At 37.7% G+C, this 18,976-nt stretch overlaps 1 protein-coding gene across 4 annotated transcripts in view; it reads right to left on the bottom strand.

Annotated features, from left to right (window-relative positions):
- Positions 1-18,976, bottom strand: part of ARHGAP5 (Rho GTPase activating protein 5) — a 56,585-nt gene that overhangs the window by 30,115 nt on the left and 7,494 nt on the right. For all 4 annotated transcript variants that reach the window (XR_013929703.1, XM_080397019.1, XM_080397020.1 and 1 more), the window contains exons 2-3: positions 13,424-13,530; positions 4,301-8,199 (exon numbers count right to left, since the gene is read on the bottom strand). Coding sequence is in view for 3 of the 4 variants with exons in the window: in XM_080397019.1 (XP_080253145.1) it covers positions 4,301-8,023 (3,723 nt within the window). In the remaining variant the exon portion in view is untranslated. The remainder of the gene's footprint in view (positions 1-4,300; positions 8,200-13,423; positions 13,531-18,976) is intronic.

Consider the following 18,976-nt stretch of genomic DNA (forward strand, 5'->3'; position numbering starts at 1 on the left):
ACAATCCACTTGTTAACAGCACATGCAAGGCCATACAATAAATAATTCAGAACATTTAGAAACACGGTAATAACATGAAATAGGATACAGGTGGACACATCACAAGTTAGACTATGTTAGACAGATTCAACCTTCTTTGTTGGAAACATGTTCTTTTCTAGAGGCAAAGAAACTACAACAATCAGTTGGTTTTACCAATCTAGCCTTTAGGAAGGCATTTAATGGTGGCATATAGGAAATTACCACAACAGCTGGAGTAACAGAAACAAGATGATATTCAACAACAAAAAGGACAAAGTCATAGGCTAAGGGAAAAATCATGTACTGGAATGTCATATAGCACATACTATAATGTACATGTACTATAATACACATGTACTATAAACCACCTGTACTAGATGGCAGGAAGTCATTAGCTGCAAATTATCAAGGACAAGAATAGGCCAGTGGTTACTAAGTGACGATAACTGCAGCTACGAAAAAGTTTGGTGCAATCACACAGTTGTGTCAGTAATTTCTAGTACAGATCAATAAACATTAAGATTATGTAATGCACTGCTATGACATTCTTTGCAATATTATACACAGGTTCATCCATGTTCATTCAAAAACGTAAGTTCAGAGGGAATTACAAAACTATTTTTAATCTTCTAAAACTTGGGTCAAGTAGCAGTCATATTCTCTTTACCTCTTTGGAGGTCAGAGACATCACAACAGAAGAAAACATTTCAGGAGAAAGGTTACCACAAGGAAAGGTGAAAACCAGAAGCTGCAAGAAGATTCCTCACCAATACGGAGGAAACTGAAGTTCTGGATGAGTTTTACAGAACAGTGAGAACGAGGAATAGAAGTTTTCATAGGAATTATTTCTGTGATAACTGAAAACAGAGCATAAGGATGGTTTTTCCAGTTCTCACTACCAGTATACAGAAACAAGATCTGAGGAAACAAACATGGTGTTATGGACAACAACAGTGGGCAAATAATTTAGACCAAAGCACATTTACTGAACTGATCTCAGTTTTAGATTGTTTAATTTCCTCTGGTAAGAAGCAATGTTAAAGGCCCTTGCAAGTAACATTACCTGCTCACCACAGATTTGTCATGGCTATACTTTCCACAGTAAAACATCTGAATTTATGCTTCTGAATAGCAAGAAGTAGCACAATTCTGACTATTCACTTCTGCTTTTAATAATATGTGATCACAACAGATTTTTTAGAAGTTTGGTACATGTGTCAGCAGATCAGTCAAACTACGGCTGCTAATTTCAGGGCTGTAAAAAGGAACTCTTATTTTTCCTATTCTGTAGTTCACCAAAACTCCATTCCTCCTTCCTACCCACCCAGCTCTTGCATTCTTCCCTTCAATTTCTACCTGAATCCTATGACTGTATCTGTCCTAGTGCCCATACCTTTGTATGATTTCATCTAGTAAGTTGGGAGATTGGAACCTGAAAGCATCAGGACAGAATAAGCATCCTTCAGCAAGGTCATGTCTCTTTCTTGAAACACATTATCTTTAAATGTTTTCTTATTCTGGCCCTGACTTTAAAACATTTTCCAGAACCTCCAAGACGAAAGTAAATAGCACTTTAAGAAACTCTCATTGTGTGTAACTTTAAAAGTAATTGGGGGGGGGGGGGGGGGAGAAAGCCAAACCCAAATAATCCAAAACAAACCAATGCCCCCCAACGTGATTTTTTAAAAAACCTCTAAATGTAAAGATTTGCATAGGCAAATTATGTCTTCAAATGAAATTTGCTTTGTGTAACTGAAAAAAAGTGCAAAGCCCACAAATGACTGCATAGGAGCTTTCTGCAATACTGTACAAGAAACTCACCCAGCACATGGGATCTCAAACCCCTCAAATCAACAAAGAGAAAAGGAGTATCAAGAATGTTACATATCCTATTTGGGCTTTAAAAAGCAACAGCATACTATGAAGCTGATTAAAAAAAAAATCATTAAAAAACAAATCAAGTCATCATCTTTGACAGAGATAGTGAGGACCTCGGACTTCAAAAGTTGAGTTTTTCCAAACAAATTCATTTTGTTTGTAAGATTTCTATATTTCAGAATCACTGTAATTATACCAAGAGTAGCTACATGTGCATCTGATGTTCCCTTTACATACAACTGAACAATTTAGAAAAAGTATAAGTAAGAGCTTTAAGAAATATTCAGAAAGGACTACAAATGTTTTACTTATCTCTTTCACATTCAGGGGGTCAAATTTCTCAAAAAACCCAGCAAGTAATCTGTAAACAGTGGGGCACTAACATCCCTCACATAGACTAAAAAACACTGAACAAGGAAAATACAATATGAATAAGTTTTGAGGTTTTACAATTGAAGACTGCTAGCTGCTCATCTAAAAGAACACAGGAAAACACAGTGAATAAGTTCCAAAACTAGTAAAACTGCATCTCTCTTGGAAAAGAAAAAAATAATCAACAATTAATAAACACCAAAAGGAGTATATTACAGACTAGAATGACTCATCACAAAACTGGAACTATGCTCACTTCAACATAACGAAATTCAACACACATAGAAGTCACTACTTATCAAACATTAAGTACTCATATTTTGAATGCTTGCAAACATTTTAGCTATCAAGTTAAATTTGCTTTCTCCATCATCACTTCTACTATTAAAAGTTTTCTCTGACTAATTTCAAAGTATCAGCCCTGGACCACAACTTGCAAGTAAAGAACAGTATAAAAAACCAACACAACACCACCAAGAGGTATGTTAAAGAAAATTTGAAACAACTTTTTGTACTCTTCAAGAGTCTTAACCACTATAAAAATTCAAATAGCCTGAAACTTCCAAGTCAGGCTGCCTCTCAACAGGCCAAAGCCAAAAGTGGAGGCTTTGGATATCAGGGGGTTTCCTGACACAATGCCAGGAATAAAAGACTCCACTATACCAAGTCTACACAGTTTAAGTGTAAATATCCAACTCGGAGGAACTTTCTGTCAACTTAACACAGCTGAAACAGTAGGATTATGAATACTACATTTCAATTTCTATGTGGCAAGATTATTTCAATCAAAAGCATATAAATTACTGTTTTAAAAAACATTTAACTTTCCCAAAAAGAATAACTTCAAAGTATTTTTAACCATATGATTATATACCCACAAGACATCATTATCTATGCTTATGAGTAAGCCTTAAGAAAATTTAGTGCCCTTGAAATCAGCCATGTGTAATTCAAATCACAGCTGCATACTAGGAAATGCAATTCAGAATTTAATCCATTACTAAAATTTAACTATGCTCTACTTGAACAAAACTTATTTCTAAATGCTACTCAAGTACTGTCAGACTTAAGCTAAAAGGGACATTTTTAAAATGCTATGAAAGATCATATTAAAAAGGTTGACTTATTTTGAGACAAGAAAGAAAATATCTACCTAACCAGGAACGCTTCTGATTTAATATTAAACAAAACCTATACGCAAAACAATGATTATAGTTTAAATTTTAATTTTAGGGTAGAAAAGTGTATACATCTAGAATCTACACCACAACACTACCTTGACATAACATTTTTTTAAAACAGTAGGTCAAAAAAATAAGTAACTATCAAGCATAAAGATCAAAATAAAATGCAGACATTTTTCAAGTAGAATGTTACATTATTATTTAGAGACCCACACTGGGCAGGCGTTTTGTTCCCTTCTATTTTGTAATAGTGAATTGTACAGGTAGCACAGCTTTCAACTTGATTACTTGCTTGCTCACACTAGGAAAATGCAGCAGTCAGTAAAACCACTATACAGTTTCCTTTTCATGCTCTTGTTTTAGAGTTTCAGGTAGACAACTGAGAATTAAAAAGAAACCACCCCTTTCATTCACCAGCCCTAAACTTCATTCCAACAGCCAGAACTGCAAGAACTGAAAGAACCAGTTCTACCCAAGAACTCATAAAGGAGCTTTTTTAAAATTAAAAATAATAATAATAATAACATTATGATTAACAAAAAAAAGGCTCTGTGGAACAAATTCTGTCTCCACTTACTCATATGGAAGGGAGACTGCATACCTACATACAGAGGTGAAAAGAACTGAAACTTACTGAACAGCTGATTAGATACACAAACAATCTCATTCCCTCAGCTTTGCCAGTTCTGAGCAAGTTAAGTGGAAAATTGGACAAAAATCAAACACTGCTACATCAAAATTTTAAAGCACCCGTTTCAAAATAGGATGCAACTCCTGCATATTTTGATTCTTCCCTTCTACAATGCACCAGAAGTTGTAAATAAAATTTAAATCAATTGACTTACTTTCTTATCTTCTTTTACTTTGTGGGTTTTCTTTTTCATTTTTTTATCATCCAATTCTTGATCCGATGTAATAGCAGGGTTATCTATGCCACCCTTCCATGTTTCAACAGGTGAAAGAAGTGGATCTTCTTCACTTCCACGATGTCTTCCTTTTCTTTTAGTTTTAGAGGTGGTGAAAGCCTCATCATCGCTCGCATCCGAATGTGTTCTCCTATAGTAAGATTTAGCTTTGCTGAACAGAGTCTTGGATTTATATTTGTATTTTGATGGCCTTCTTTCCCCATGACTTTTGGATATTCTATCAGAAAACCCATTTTCTTCCTCACTTTGGGTATTTATAACAATTGAGTTTCGAACTTTAATAATACGATTCTGACTATCATCTGGAACCGCATAGATATCATCTGCAAAGCCTTTATGTTTGAAAATAGTGTCAATAGGTTCAGCATAGTTGTCAGACTGGTCTATATCTTCTGGTGGTACCGGAGGCACTCGAGAAGGTTGTTTCCTGGGATTTTTGCCAATACCTGCCTCAATTGTTTTCAGGAGGTTAGGATCCAGTTTTTTCACATTTGTTCTTGGAACAAGTGGTTTCGGTTTTATTGGAGGAGGCACTTTATGGTTGCGTTCATGGTCATGACAATTGAGCGGTGTACTGTGAATAGGATACTCATTTCCTTCCAAATCCAGTCGGTACTTTGAACGGTCACTAGGTGCTGGGAGTAACCTTACGTCATCACCAATTGGACTGTAAGGTGGTGGTCCTTCAGTATCATCCTCTGAATCTGGATAATTATAGTCAAGGGAACTTCCTCTGGGAGATCTTGGAAAAACATCTTCACTTGTATGTGTTGTTTCCCTTGTGCTGTCTGACATGTAAGAACTTTCAATCATGTTTTTCTTCTCTAATACATCACTGAAGAACAATGTGAAAACTTCGGTTTGACGATGATACTGAGATAATGAATATAAAGCTGTAAACTTAGCAGTAATCTCTGTTGCTATGTGTTCCCCTTCAGTCATAAGTTCCTTGATTGCTTCATTCTCAAAGAAGTCTGCCTGGCTATCAGTAACAGCCACTAACTGGACAGGAATCGTATCCTGAACTTCAGAAAGAAATGCTCGAAGCATTCCCATGGACGCCTTCCGCTTCGCAGAATAAACCAGTATATATCCATGAACAAGTTCATCTTTCCTTACCCCAATTGAAGAATGATATGATAATATAGTTATCTGTATTCGACGCCTCTTTTCACCTATTATTTTATCAAGCATCAAAGAATTATTCTGGCCAGCCTGAGCAGCACTACAGGAGTGAGAGTCAAGGAAGGGTGAAAGAATAAGATCCACACTAAACGGATCACCACACATGGCACACATGACAATTCTTAAGTCAGCTTCTGACAGATCTTTAATGGTAGGAACTGGACTTACAACATCAAAATTGTGTTTAACTGCTTCCAGTACTCCCCTCAGAGCTTGTTTTATTTGGGTCTCATTAAATTTGCGTGGATATGTACCAGCAGGTACATCTACAAAGGGACACTGTAATTTGTTGGCCAATTGCTGTCCCTGATGTCTCAGTATAGGCAGATTCTTGCTAACACTGTCCCTCTGGTTCGCCAGTATTAACGTAAATGGAAGATTAGCCATATACTTGTCTCTCCTTATCTGAGATGCTTCAGCCCTTATTTTTGCAATGCACTCCCCAATATAATTCAGCGATTCAATAGAGTTAAACACACAAAAACAACCATGTGGTTTGAAGGTTGAGGTCCACAACTGAGTCAACAGGTATGGGGATTTTGCATCAACTGGCCTAAGATCTAGTTCATATATTTTTCCATCTAATGCATATTCATCATCAGTGGACTGTGTCCGAATTTCATTTGCCAATTCTTGTGCAAGGCCATCTTTGCCCAAAATGAAAAGATTGACTTTATCAATGTTGGCACTATCATGGTATAAATTTGAGCGGCCATGGTCTAGTTGCAGAAGACTGTTGGCAAGTAACTGCTCTACTTTAATGTCTGTGCAATTTTGGCCACTAAGACAAGTTTCTTTAGTTGGGTGATAAACAAACCCTATGTGTTTAAGCAGAAGAGATTCTCTGTCAGGTGCAAGTTTCTGTAAAGCTTTGTATCTAGGTTCTTCACTCAGAACAGCGTGAATTTCACTCATTTTATCTGAACTTGGCGTTGCATTAAGATCCAGGTCATAAAACAGCTCTGAATGTTCAAAAAGCATTTCCTGAAACTCCTCTTTGGCTTTTTCAACAATCTCCCTCTGATGCCTACCATACACTTCCTTACTATCTGCATCAGTGATGTATTTGAACGCTTCGTCCTCCACCACAAAACATATAACTTCTTCCCATGGCTGTCCAGGTGAAATGAACTGGATTTTCTCAAGAGTTTTTTTGAATTTCTCCTTCATTTCAACCCTCCTTTTTTCAGATATAAGATGCTGCACATGGTTTTGATAAACTTTTTCCGCCTCTAGCGTAGTAAGAAGGTCAAATGGAATTCTTCTGTCATTCACTTTATCTATATGGTCAGTTTCATCCCAGGGTGTTTTTTCAAGCACTACAAAACAGGACTGGAAGTCGGGCCTTTTCTCCATTAACTTCAAGGCTTCTGACCAGCTCAAGTGTTCAATCTCATCAAGATTTGACAGAAGAGTATTAAGAGCTCTTGGCAATGCATTAATGTATTCTTCTTTTCTTTTTCGAATATGTTCCTGTTTAAGCTGCTCTATGTGTTTTGAAAATGTATTTTTGGCCTTTTTTGTTCCTTCCAAATTTATGTACTCTTCATAATCAGGGTGGTTTTTCAGTTTATTACTAACAGTTTTCCAAGTTGCATGATAGTCTCTCACAGTTTGGACAAGTTTTTCAAACTTGTCCGTTGCTGTAACAACTAGCTGTCTTTGAGTTTTATAGGCATCCAGATAGGGGATTATTTTAGGTTTACCACGAGTTTTATCCATCATTTGTACCAGTGCAGTAAAACATGTTTCAACATTGACATTGAATCTCGCTGATGTTTCCACTACCACAAGGTTCTTCTTATTTGAAGCAAAGGCCTGAACCTCTCGCAGATAATGATCCACACATTCATCACATTTTGTTGCTGCTATTATTATGGGTTTTTTAGATTTTGAGAGCTGTATATAGAGGTTATTCACAAATTTAAGTTGATCATCAAACTTCCTATTACATCCTTGGCTTACGTCAATGCACAATAAAAACCCATCTATGCTTAATTTCCCTTCAGGCATTTGTTTTTGCTCAAAGTCTTGCTCCAAGCCTAGCTGATCTGTGCAAATGTACATTAGTTTTTCTGCTGACTGCAGTTTGGAGGCAGCTGCACGTTTTATATATGGTTGTAAATTCGTACTCCGATGAGGCAAGAAAGTCTGATCATCAATGAACTCAGTCTGTTCAATCACGTGAATCCTGCACTCAATTCCATCCTCACCGCTTTGTGTTACGTCACCCCAGTACAAAAAGTGATCATTGTTAACAACTCTTCCTCCAAAGTCAATTGTGCTAAGCACAGAGGTATGCTCAGGATAATATTCATCTGCTTTTGAACGAACGAATCTATTGCACAAACATGACTTTCCAACTCCACAATTACCTTTATCCTTTTCAGTTCCAGACAGTCCAACAACACTAACAGCATAAGATGGGGGGCGTGGCTCTTTGTTTTTTGCCATCATAACTTTTCTCTCATCCTTTTGCAATTATCAAGGTAACTGTATGTGGTTTTCATTCTGGAAAGGTTCCTACAAATTTAAGTTGTATATCCAGGGCTTCAGAAAGAGCTTTCAGTTGTTCCTACTTCAGCTTGTCATTGAGAGAAGCTCAGATAACCAGGATGAGGAGGATCATCTTCCTAAAGAAAACAAAAAAGGAGAAAAAATTTAAAGTTTGCAGGTACTTCTTTCTGATATTCATGAGACAAAAGAGTTTTTTTAAAACACTTTTGCTTGCTCACCCTGAAATTGTTTTCTGTGTACATGAAAATTTTACAGCTATTTTAAATGAGGTCTTAAACCCATTATTAATTCATGTTAATGCTATTTATGTTTTAAAATAAACAGCTTCTAGGTACAGTTTAGTAACAGTTAATCACGTATTTTGATAGGTGATCATCATACTTCTAAAAAAACAAAAACTAAAAACACCACACTCAAAATCCCAAATTACCATTTTCCTTTACAGCTTACAGGTAACTAGGCAGTAGCATTTTCCACAATAAATACAACAGAAAAACTAAACCAAACCCAATATTCACATACACATACATCTATTCAGTCTCATATTCCCACTAGATAGCCTGCTTACCTACATGAACAACACTCCTTTTCTGTGCATTTCTACGTTTGGTTTTAAGTTTCAAAAAAAGAAGCTGTAAAACCAGGAAGCTGGCAATGTGGCTCAGCCACTACCTATCTGCACAAGTGAACTACTTCACTTGTATACTAACAGTAAACTGCTTTTAAGAAGTTTCTAACCTGAATTCTACAGAAAAATACAAATATTGCCATACGGATACTAGACATAGAAAAATGAGACTTATTTCGGAGATTTTAAGATTACAAATGTAGTATTACTCCTTCTATCTTTAACAAAAGACAAAAAAAAAATTTTTAACAACCATAAACAAAAACTGTATCTACACTCAAACTTCCACAGAATTATTACAAGGTTCCAGTGGCTTTACTGAACCTGTTGTCAAGTGTAACGACTACGACTAACACTCAGTTAATAATCAGAAGACTTTGCCTACACACATACTGCAAATGGAAAGATATTAACTGATTTAGAAACAATTACATTATAAGGAAAACATAAAAAATTAAATGGCTGGGCCTTGCAGGCTGCAATCAGTGGTGTGAAATCTAGTTGGAGGCTACTAATCAGGGTTGTGCTCTAGAGGTCAACACTGGGACCAACACTGTTCAACGTCTTCATTAATGAGTTGGATGACGGGACAGAGTGTGCCCTCTGTATATCTGCTAATGACAGAACTGGGAGGATTGGCTGATACACCGAAGAGTCGTGCTGCCTTTCAGGGAGACCTCAACAGGCTGAAGACATGGGCTGATGGAAACCTCATGCACTGCAATGTCCTGCAGCCAGGGAGAAATAACCCATGTACCAGCATATACTGGGAACCAACTGGTTGGAAAGCAGTTTTACAGAAAAAGACCTGGGGATCCCAGTGGGCAGCAAGCTAAACATGAGCCAGCAATGCACACTTGTGGCAAACAAGGCTAACTGTACCCTGGGCAGCATGAGACAAAGTATTACCAGCAGGTCAAGGTGGGTGAACCTTCCCCTCTACACAGCACTGGTGAAGCCACACCGGATGTACTGTAGAACTGGACACAGTGTAAAATAAAAGAGATACAGAGCTACCAGACAGGGTCCAGCAAAGGGTCACTAAACTGATTCATGGACTGAAGCATCTCTCATATAAGGAAAGGCTGGCAGAGCTGGGACTGTTTAGCCAGGAGAAGAAAAGGCTCGGGGGGCGGGGATCCCATCAGTGTGCACAAATATTTGGAGAAAACGCGCAAAGACGACAGAGCCAGACTCTTTTCAGAGGTGCCCAGTGCCAGAACAAGAGGCAACGGGCACAGACTGAAACACAGGAGGTGCCATATGAACATCAGGAAACACTTTTATATTCTGAGGGTGACTGAGCACTGGCACAGGTTACCCAGAGAGCATGGTCCTCAGCAGCCTGCTCTAGGTGACCCTGCTTGAGCCAGAAGGTTGGACAAGATGACCTTCAGAGGTCACTTCCAACCTACACTGTTCTGTAATTTCATGAAAACATTCTAATAAAAAAATACTTCTCATTTTCTTAGAAAAAAAGACAGCTATCACATAGCCCTATAAATGAAAGGTACAGACTACTGTACTTAATGTATGTGGGTTTGCACTTGTGGAGTAAAAAAGTAACAACAAATGTATGTAAACAAACCTGTAAAAGGCTGTCCTGGTTTCAGCTGGGATAGTTAATTTTCTTCTTAGTAGCTGGTGCAGTGCTGTGTTTTGGATTTGGTGTGAGAACAATGTTGATAGGACACTGATGTTTTTAGTTGTTGCTAAGTAGTGTTTATACTAAATCAAGGACTTCTCAGTTTCTCAGGCCCTGCAGTGAGAGGGCTGGAGGGGCATGGGAAACTGGGAGGGGACACAGCCAGAGCAGCTGACCCAAACTAGCCAAAGGGGTATTCCATACCATATGACATCATGCTGAGCACATAAACTGGGGGACGAACAAGGAAGCGGGGGACACCCGGCATTATGGCGTTTGTCTTCCTGAGTAACTGTTAGGCGTGCTGGAGCCCTGCTTCCCTGGGGATGGCCAAACACCTACCTGCCCGTGGGAAGTGGTGAATGAATTCCTTGTTTTGCTTTGCTTGCATGAGTGGCTTTTGCTTTACCTATTAAACTGTTCTTATCTCAACCCTCGAGTTTCACATTCCTTTCCGATTCTCTTCCCCATCCCTCTGGGTGAGGGGGGAGTGAGCAAGCGGCTGTGTGGTGCTTGGTTGCCGGCCAGGGTTAAACCATGACTATAGCCCTTATACAAAGGAAAGGGCATAACAAGCATTCATACTGAATTTATAGTATCCATATTTCACCATTATTTATTATGTATTTTTTCATTCTTAGCAACAATTTATTGAGAAGGGTACTGCAGTACCTTCCTTTTGTTTAAAAAAAAAATAAATAGCGTAGAAACTGTCACCCAAAAAGCTCTCAAAATCTGCTTTAATACTTGTAAAACTAATTCACAACTGCTAAAATATATCTGAGTTTGAAGACATGCAATAAATATATTTTATTTATGACATGCAGTAAAAATAGTATTTTGTCATGGTTTAACCCCAGCCAGCAACCAAGCACCACGCAGCCGCCTGCTCACTCCTCCCTCACCCAGAGGGATGGGGAAGAGAATCGGAAAGGAATGTAAAACTCAAGGGTTCAGATAAGAACAATTTAATAGGTAAAGCAAAAGCCATGCATGCAAGCAAAGCAAAGCAAAGAATTCATTCACCACTTCCCATGGGCAGGCAGGTGTTCGGCCACCTCCAGGGAAGCAGCGCTCCAGCATGTGTAATGGTTACTTGGGAAAACAAACGCCATAATGCCGGATGTCCCCTCCTTCCTTGTTCTTCCACCAGTTTATGTGCTCAGCATGATGCCATACGGTATGGAATACCCCTTTGGCTAGTTTGGATCAGCTGCCCTGGCTGTGTCCCCTCCCAGTTTCCCATGCCCCTCCAGCCTTCTCACTGGCAGGGCCCGAGAAACCAGGAAGTCCTTGACTTAGTATAAACATCACCCAGCAACAACTAAAAACATCAGCGTCCTATCAACATTGTTCTCACATCAGAGCCAAAAGACAGCACTGTACTACCTATAAAGAAGAAAACTATCCCAACTGAAACCAGGACATATTTGTATCATGAAAAGTTGCAACACAAGATAAAAATATTGAAACCTTTAATACCTTGTATAGAATCAGTGCCTGGTCAACAGAGCTTTCCAACTTACTAACGTCTAGAAATTGTACCTATCTAACAGTATTTGTAATGAAATTAATTGACCAAAGTATAAAATAAAATATATTTTTTATATATATACATAAAACCAGCTTTCAGTTACAGAAATCATAGTCAAGGAAAGTATCTTCTTTTATAAGTTTCAACTTCATTACAAAATGACGAGGAAAGTAAACTCATTCTAGTTTCTGTACTTCAGATTTTTTATATTACAAAAATGGAAATGTTTATGCCATGTTTTAGGAATTATTTTCTTTTTTTGTTTAAATCAGTTTACTCAATGACACATTCAGAAAAAGAATTTGTATTTTAAATTTTGCTTTTTACTCTTTCCACTGTTTTTTACATCCTTAAAACACAGATTTTAGAGGTAACAGAAAATGGTTCTGGGAATAAAAAATACATGGCAAAAGTAAATTCTTCATGAACAGCATTTATATTACTACAAATAAACCTGGTATTTTCTTTCTGAAGCAAAGCTTATCACAGTAGCATCATACAAACCATTAGAATGAGAAGTTTAGTCAGCACTTCCACTATAAAATGTTTTGTTTGCCACAGCACAATACAGATTTGGTGTGGACTAAACCAGAACACAAAAATCTTCATCCATGGGATTATTTCATTAATCAGGAAGACACTGTCAATTTGCAACTGGTTTATAAGAAAGAATCAATACTTTCAGATACTCTACATCCTCACTTAACAAAGGTTCATCTTCCTCAAGCAATAAATGTTTGTCAAATCGATACATTTGTAAGTAAGTACAAAGAGAAAGGTGAAATGGGACACTGACACAGGGAAAACACACACATTAGTCTCTCACAAAATTTCTGACTATGGAAGAATTTCACCCATAGAGGCAGTTGAATTACTGAAGATATTTAAAACCAGGGTGGTTTTCTTTCCATTCCTTGTACAGTTTCTACTGTGCACTGATTGTACAAAGCAAAGTCACAGAATGAAATCTATGTTAAGTAATAAACCTGGTAGAAACCTGAAGTTATAATGGCTACACATTTAATATGCAATCATTATCAAATTGCTCCCTAAATGGAAGATTATTCCTTTCAGTATACCACTAATTTAGAAGTACTTTATAGTTTTATACTGTTTTAAAACATACACTACACACTGGAAATTCATGGTAAAGTAAGTTCAATTATCTTACTTCAATCTGCCTAATTCCGTTATAACAAATTGAAAACACTACAATTCATCGCCCCCCCATCTTTGTTACAGATTCAAAGGAGGAGTTGTTTGATTTCCCCAACTAATTTCAATCTTTGAATTGAAAATAGAGCGTTTCTATATTTAAATAGAAAATTTCTGAAGAACTACAGAAGACACAATATATGACATCACCGCAGGAAGAATCTCTGACCTTCTACAGTCACACCATAGGACCTTGTCTCTACAGGCTCTTAGATTTCCAGATTTAGTTATAAAGAAAATAAGGTGTATGATATTGTACTTTCTTACTCACTTCCCCCCTTAAACACAAGTTTATGAAGACCTAAAGTCCTAACTTACCCTTAGGAAAACAAGGTGCAAAGCAAGATGATTATCCTGCTGCAATCTTCCTGCAGTAATGCCACACATTTAAACAGTGTCCTTCAGTAAGTCCTTCCCTGAGGGATCTGAAAATGAAAAGTAAGAATCATTAATATTTTCAAAATTATGAAAGCAGCAGCAGCAATCAGAGAAGGTACAACACTTCACCTGTGCATGAGGACTGTTTTCCTCAATTTAAACCTATAAACAGAACTCATAACTCATGTTGGTCTTCCTCTAAACTTAAGAGGGTTTAAATCCTGTAAGCACAGCTATTAATACTTGGGACAGAAAGGGAACAATTCTTCTTAAGTGACTGTGATTTCACAAGTTCAACTTGGTATTTTAACAATACCTAGGTTGCAGAAGCCTTTTCTGAAAAAAAAAAAAAAAAAAAAAAAAACAAACGTAGTATCTCAGATAACAGATGTGAGTTATGCATATCACTAATCACTTGCAGAAGAATTTGGAATTCTGAAACACCTAGAACATAGCTTTCCAAGTTGAAGGAAGTATAGTCTGTAAGTACAAAATATATAAAATTAATGTATGCTTAAATACATGTATATACATTTTATTACTGGGAAAAAGTACAATCTACTTCAAAACCCTTTTATCTGTAGTACAGCATTTCTTAATTAAAAGGCCTCACAGACTATGACAAATCAGAAATTGAAAGCATAATTATATTTGAAAATTGTAAATTCTCAACTAGGATACAAATTATTAGTATAACCTTTATAAGTGTTGATGATTGTACTGCAGGGATGCTGCTACAAAGTAACCAAAAATGGACCTCTCTTCCAGGGAACTTCTTCAGCTTGTACCCACACAAAACCCAGACTTTGAATGCCAAGCCAGTGATGCACATATTAAGATGCAGAAAGAGAACTTGAGGCATTTGTAAGCCACATAACTAAGGAAAAGTGTCACTTTGAAGAAGGGTGCAGCACCACACTGTGCATGTGCTAAACATCACATCAAGAAGGTATGGCAGAGCTTCTTCTTGTTTTGTTACTTATGACAATACTCTTAGTAATTCCACTTTTCTTTGGGAATAATACAGCTAATTTAAAAAGTTTAAGCTTTAGTAAACTTTCTTTGTGAACAAAAAGGGTTCAGCAATAGTGATAAGCAATATACCAATACCATAATAATACTTCAAGTCCAACTTGTTACCAAACGCCAAAATCATTAGGCAGCAGGCTACCAGTCCCACACTAAGCCTGGCCCAGCTGCAAAGCTAAACTCTTATTACTTGGAAGAGAACACAGGAGGTAAATAACTCCCTGCCCTTACCTCCTAGCTGTGGCACTCCTCTACATCCACAGCTAGGCGAGTAGAACAGATAGTTGCAGGTGAGGAAACAAACTATGGGAATCTGGAGAAGGGTACGTGGAAGAGCAGACAGACCACTAGAAAAGTTTCTCTGCCTGAAAGAATGCATCTAGTGCTTGGGGAAGGAACATCAGCCATTTTGCAATGCACACTACCACAAGAGAAAGCTCCGAGACAGGCCACCACAAGATCAGCCAGAAGTATTAATAGGCCAGAGAAAGCCCTATTTTCAAATACTTGTCTCCCCAAGACTTCTAAGCTGAATTCTAAACATTAGCACTGAATACCATATTATTAGCAACTAATAAATACTAAAATAGTTAATACCTTATCATTTAGAAATTGTGGCTGCACAGGAACTTGTATGTGGGTCCATAGCCAAGAAAATCACTTACAGGTAAATAGTTCTGCGTAATGCTGAATACCTTCCAAAATTGCTTTCTGACCCTACAAATGTTTACCATCTTCAGACCTAAAACGGTCAAAGCAGAAATGTTGTCTGAAAGACTCTACAGAATTGCTCACGACCAACAACCATTTAAGCAGCCACAAACAATGCCAATAGGGAAAGTAACAGAGTTTTCCCAGAGTCCTTTACTCACTCTGTAATGCTGTCTAAAGGCAACAGTTTACAGACCAGTATTTTTAAGGGTTATTTTCAATTACTGTAGTCTTGTGATAATGTTTGTAAATTAGCTTGCCAAGTGAAGAAAAGCACACATGAGAAAAAGGGCCATCACAGTCTAGTCAGCTTTGCAGGGTATACGAATACACCAACAGAAAGCTACTGTGACCTCTACAGTCGATCATAAAATAAATTCAAACACATTAGATATCACTGAAATGGTTTGTAGGATGACTTTTGAATGCACAGCACACTCAAAAAACAAAGCCCATGATCCCAAGGAAGTTACAGGTCTGGATTCAGGTTACTGCTCACAGAAAGTTCTTACACCAAGTCACCCCTCACTCTGCATTTTTTGAGAACCAAAACTTGGCATTGGAAAATATTCAATAAGGTATCCAAACTCCAAGACCTATCAGCACATCAGTAATTACAGCTCTACCCAAAACATACCAGAAAAACAAATCAACCATTTTCATTTCAAGAACCAGTAAAAAATCTGATGTTGATGTAGTTTAATGTAATTTGTTACTTCTCATTCAGTATTTACCAAGAGGTATCTTTCCACTGGAACAAGCATGAGGAATCTTCTCTTCAAATCAAAATCCTTTTTAGAAACTAAACCAGATACATAGTATACCAATTTCATCTTATCAACAACTTTACCAAAGTCTGCCGAGGTCCTAGCCACTTCATGTGTCCTGTCTCCATTATTAACATGCCAATATCCTTCCCTTCACAAATGCTGCTAATCTTAAGTAACCATAATCTCACTTATAAATACAGGTAAATGCAATAAAAATAAGGGTAAAATACTGCAAGTACCAGCCAACACTAGGAAAAAAAAAGATTCAGATTGCTCATCGGGAAATATGCTCAATCAGGCATTAACAAGACAGTAATGGGCACTGCCTTGAAATGCCTTCAATAGTGATACTCTGACTGAAAAGCAACACAGTTTAAGTGGTATGGTGATTAGTCATGCTAGGTAAATGAAGGATAAGAATGGATTACCCCAACCATTGTTCATTTCAGATTCGGTTAGCATGATAGCCAACTACCATACCTGAAGGAGTTATGTACCCTAGATAATTCTTCACATTTATTAAAAAAAAAAGAGAAAAAAACTGACTTCCCAACTTCACATTACAAATTAGTGCCAAAATGTGGTTAAAAACAGAGGTTCAAAGCTTTTAGTTCTTACTAGGTTCACTAAATTCCTCCTATTAGTAGCAATACTCTCAAGACCGCCAGTGTTTTACGAAAAATGAAATCAATGCCAAAACTCTATTTCTAAACTCAAAACAAAACATCATACTTTAACTGGAATCTCGCATTCCAGGGGGCATCTGTTATCATTGTTGCTGTTAAAAAAAAAAAAACCTAACCAAAACCCCCAAAGCAACCTATAATACAAGTAAGGTCAAGGTACAACGACAGGTAAACTGCAAAGGCTCAAATTATCAGTGCTAAACTAGTCTGAGCTTAGGCATCTCAAGTTACGTATCTACAGATTTCCGAGAACTTGACAGCACTCCATCTACGTTCAAAGCCAATATTTTAACAGGAAAGGGAACAGTACAAGTTTAAAAGAAAAATAAATTCATATCTTTGCACAGGAGAAGCTCCTACTAAAGACATGTATAGTGCTCACAGAAGTTCCTTAGTGCAAGACTACCTGATCAGGCTTATTTACAAAGTTATTCAGGAAGAACACAAAAGAACTAATGGGAGAAATTTTACAAAGGGGACCCAAGAAAGAACTGGTAAAAAAAAGAAGAAGCAGGTGAGGAAGAAGGGATCAAGGTAAGGAGTGAAAAAGAGCTAAAACACATTTCCTGCAAAAATTTACATCCTGACAGCTGCAACCTAACAAATTTCACTGATCCACATATCTGGATATTTTCATGTTATTTCGCATGGCAGTATAGAACCCAGGACCCAACACCCAAAGTTTTGAGACCTAATTCAAACAGTAGTCTGTTCTTTGACCTTGTACAGGCCGTATGTATCATTTCTACTTGTGTAAAATGAGAACACTGGTTACTCATTTCTTTTTTAAATTATGAAATGAGCAAGTGAAAAGGCATATGTAAGCAGTAAAAAATATTCTGCATAAAAATTAGCCAACTTAAATTAATGCCAAGATGCAACAACATACACTATTTCCAAAATTGTGCATGCAGGTATTGGTCTTACTTTTCTAAATGCAAACAGCCTTCTCTTACACTTACATGTCAACTGATGCAGGATTGCAAAGATGCATGGGAATTGCAACTAAAAGTCAAAGAAATAACTCTGATGTACCACAAAATGTAATGTGCAGAACTAGCAACAGTTTAATTATTTCAGCTTCCAGTATGTGTTGGTGACTAGAGAAGCACAGTTAAAACTTCAATTCAAAATATATTGACTATAATTGGTTCAGATTTTCCTCCAAGGAATTCTGAAATCATTTTTCTTGGAATATTTCATTAAAATCCATCAATATACAGAAGTGATGAGAGGGTTCAACCAACAATCTGTAAAACATAATACCTTTAAAACTGATGAAAAAACCAAGGATACTCCAGTTCACTTACACTGACCTTTAGGCTAAAAATGTTCAGGGAATTCAAAAAAAAAAAAAAGAAACGATAAAAAAAAAGAAAAAAAAAGAAACGATAGAGTTTTGTGCGCCCATTAAGACAGAAAGAAATACGACAGACAGAAAATCTTGACGGTCCTAGTTCTGAATTCCCCGTGTTATCAGGACTACCCGAAAGTAAACTTTTTCTTATAGCTATGAGTACGGTGGAGTACTTCAAAAGCAACATGCAGCTTAGGTCAGCTCCTGCATTATTTACTTTAAACATGTAGTTAAAAGAGACAGACCCGCCGGCAGCTCGCCGCGGTCGGGCCGGGCCGGGCCGGGCCGGGCGGCGCGGGACAGGCACGCTTACAAAGCCCCCTAGCGGCCGAGACTGGGACCAGCAGCTCGCGCCAGCACGGCGCACCGACCCGAGCACAGGCACGGCGAGCTCCCGGGAAGAGCATTTCTTTCCTTATCACCCGGCGAGAATGCAGCACGGGCTCTGCCTGCCTAGGTGCGTCACGGCCACCGACGTGACTGTTCTCGGTTTGCTCACGGACACAGCTACGCCGGCGGGACTCAACGCAGAATATTCGGCTTCGCAAACTTCCGTTCCTTCAGCGAAGGTCTGCGAGTGTCCTCCTGAAGGATGCCTTACACGTTAAGAACACACCGCCACATACCAGTCTACTATGAGTAGTGGAGTGTTTTGAAGTTTTACACAAAATACTCCTGAAGGACGCCAGTACACGCGATTTATCTTCTGTTAAGGCAATGCTTCTGGAAGTCTTAAGATCCCATCAGCATACTTCTAATATTGCTATTAAACAGAATGGAATTATTTTTGCGCTATCTACTCAAATAACAAGTCCCAAAGGGGAAGTTATACGGAACAATCTATTATTATGATCAGTGCTTTTCTCTCCTACAAAGTTTGCACACGTAGAAACACCTACAGCTTTAGGAAAGCACGTTTTACCTTTAACCTCAAAAACAT

This window comes from Falco punctatus, assembly GCF_963210335.1.
Source record: "Falco punctatus genome assembly, chromosome: 7".
NCBI lineage: Eukaryota > Metazoa > Chordata > Aves > Falconiformes > Falconidae > Falco > Falco punctatus.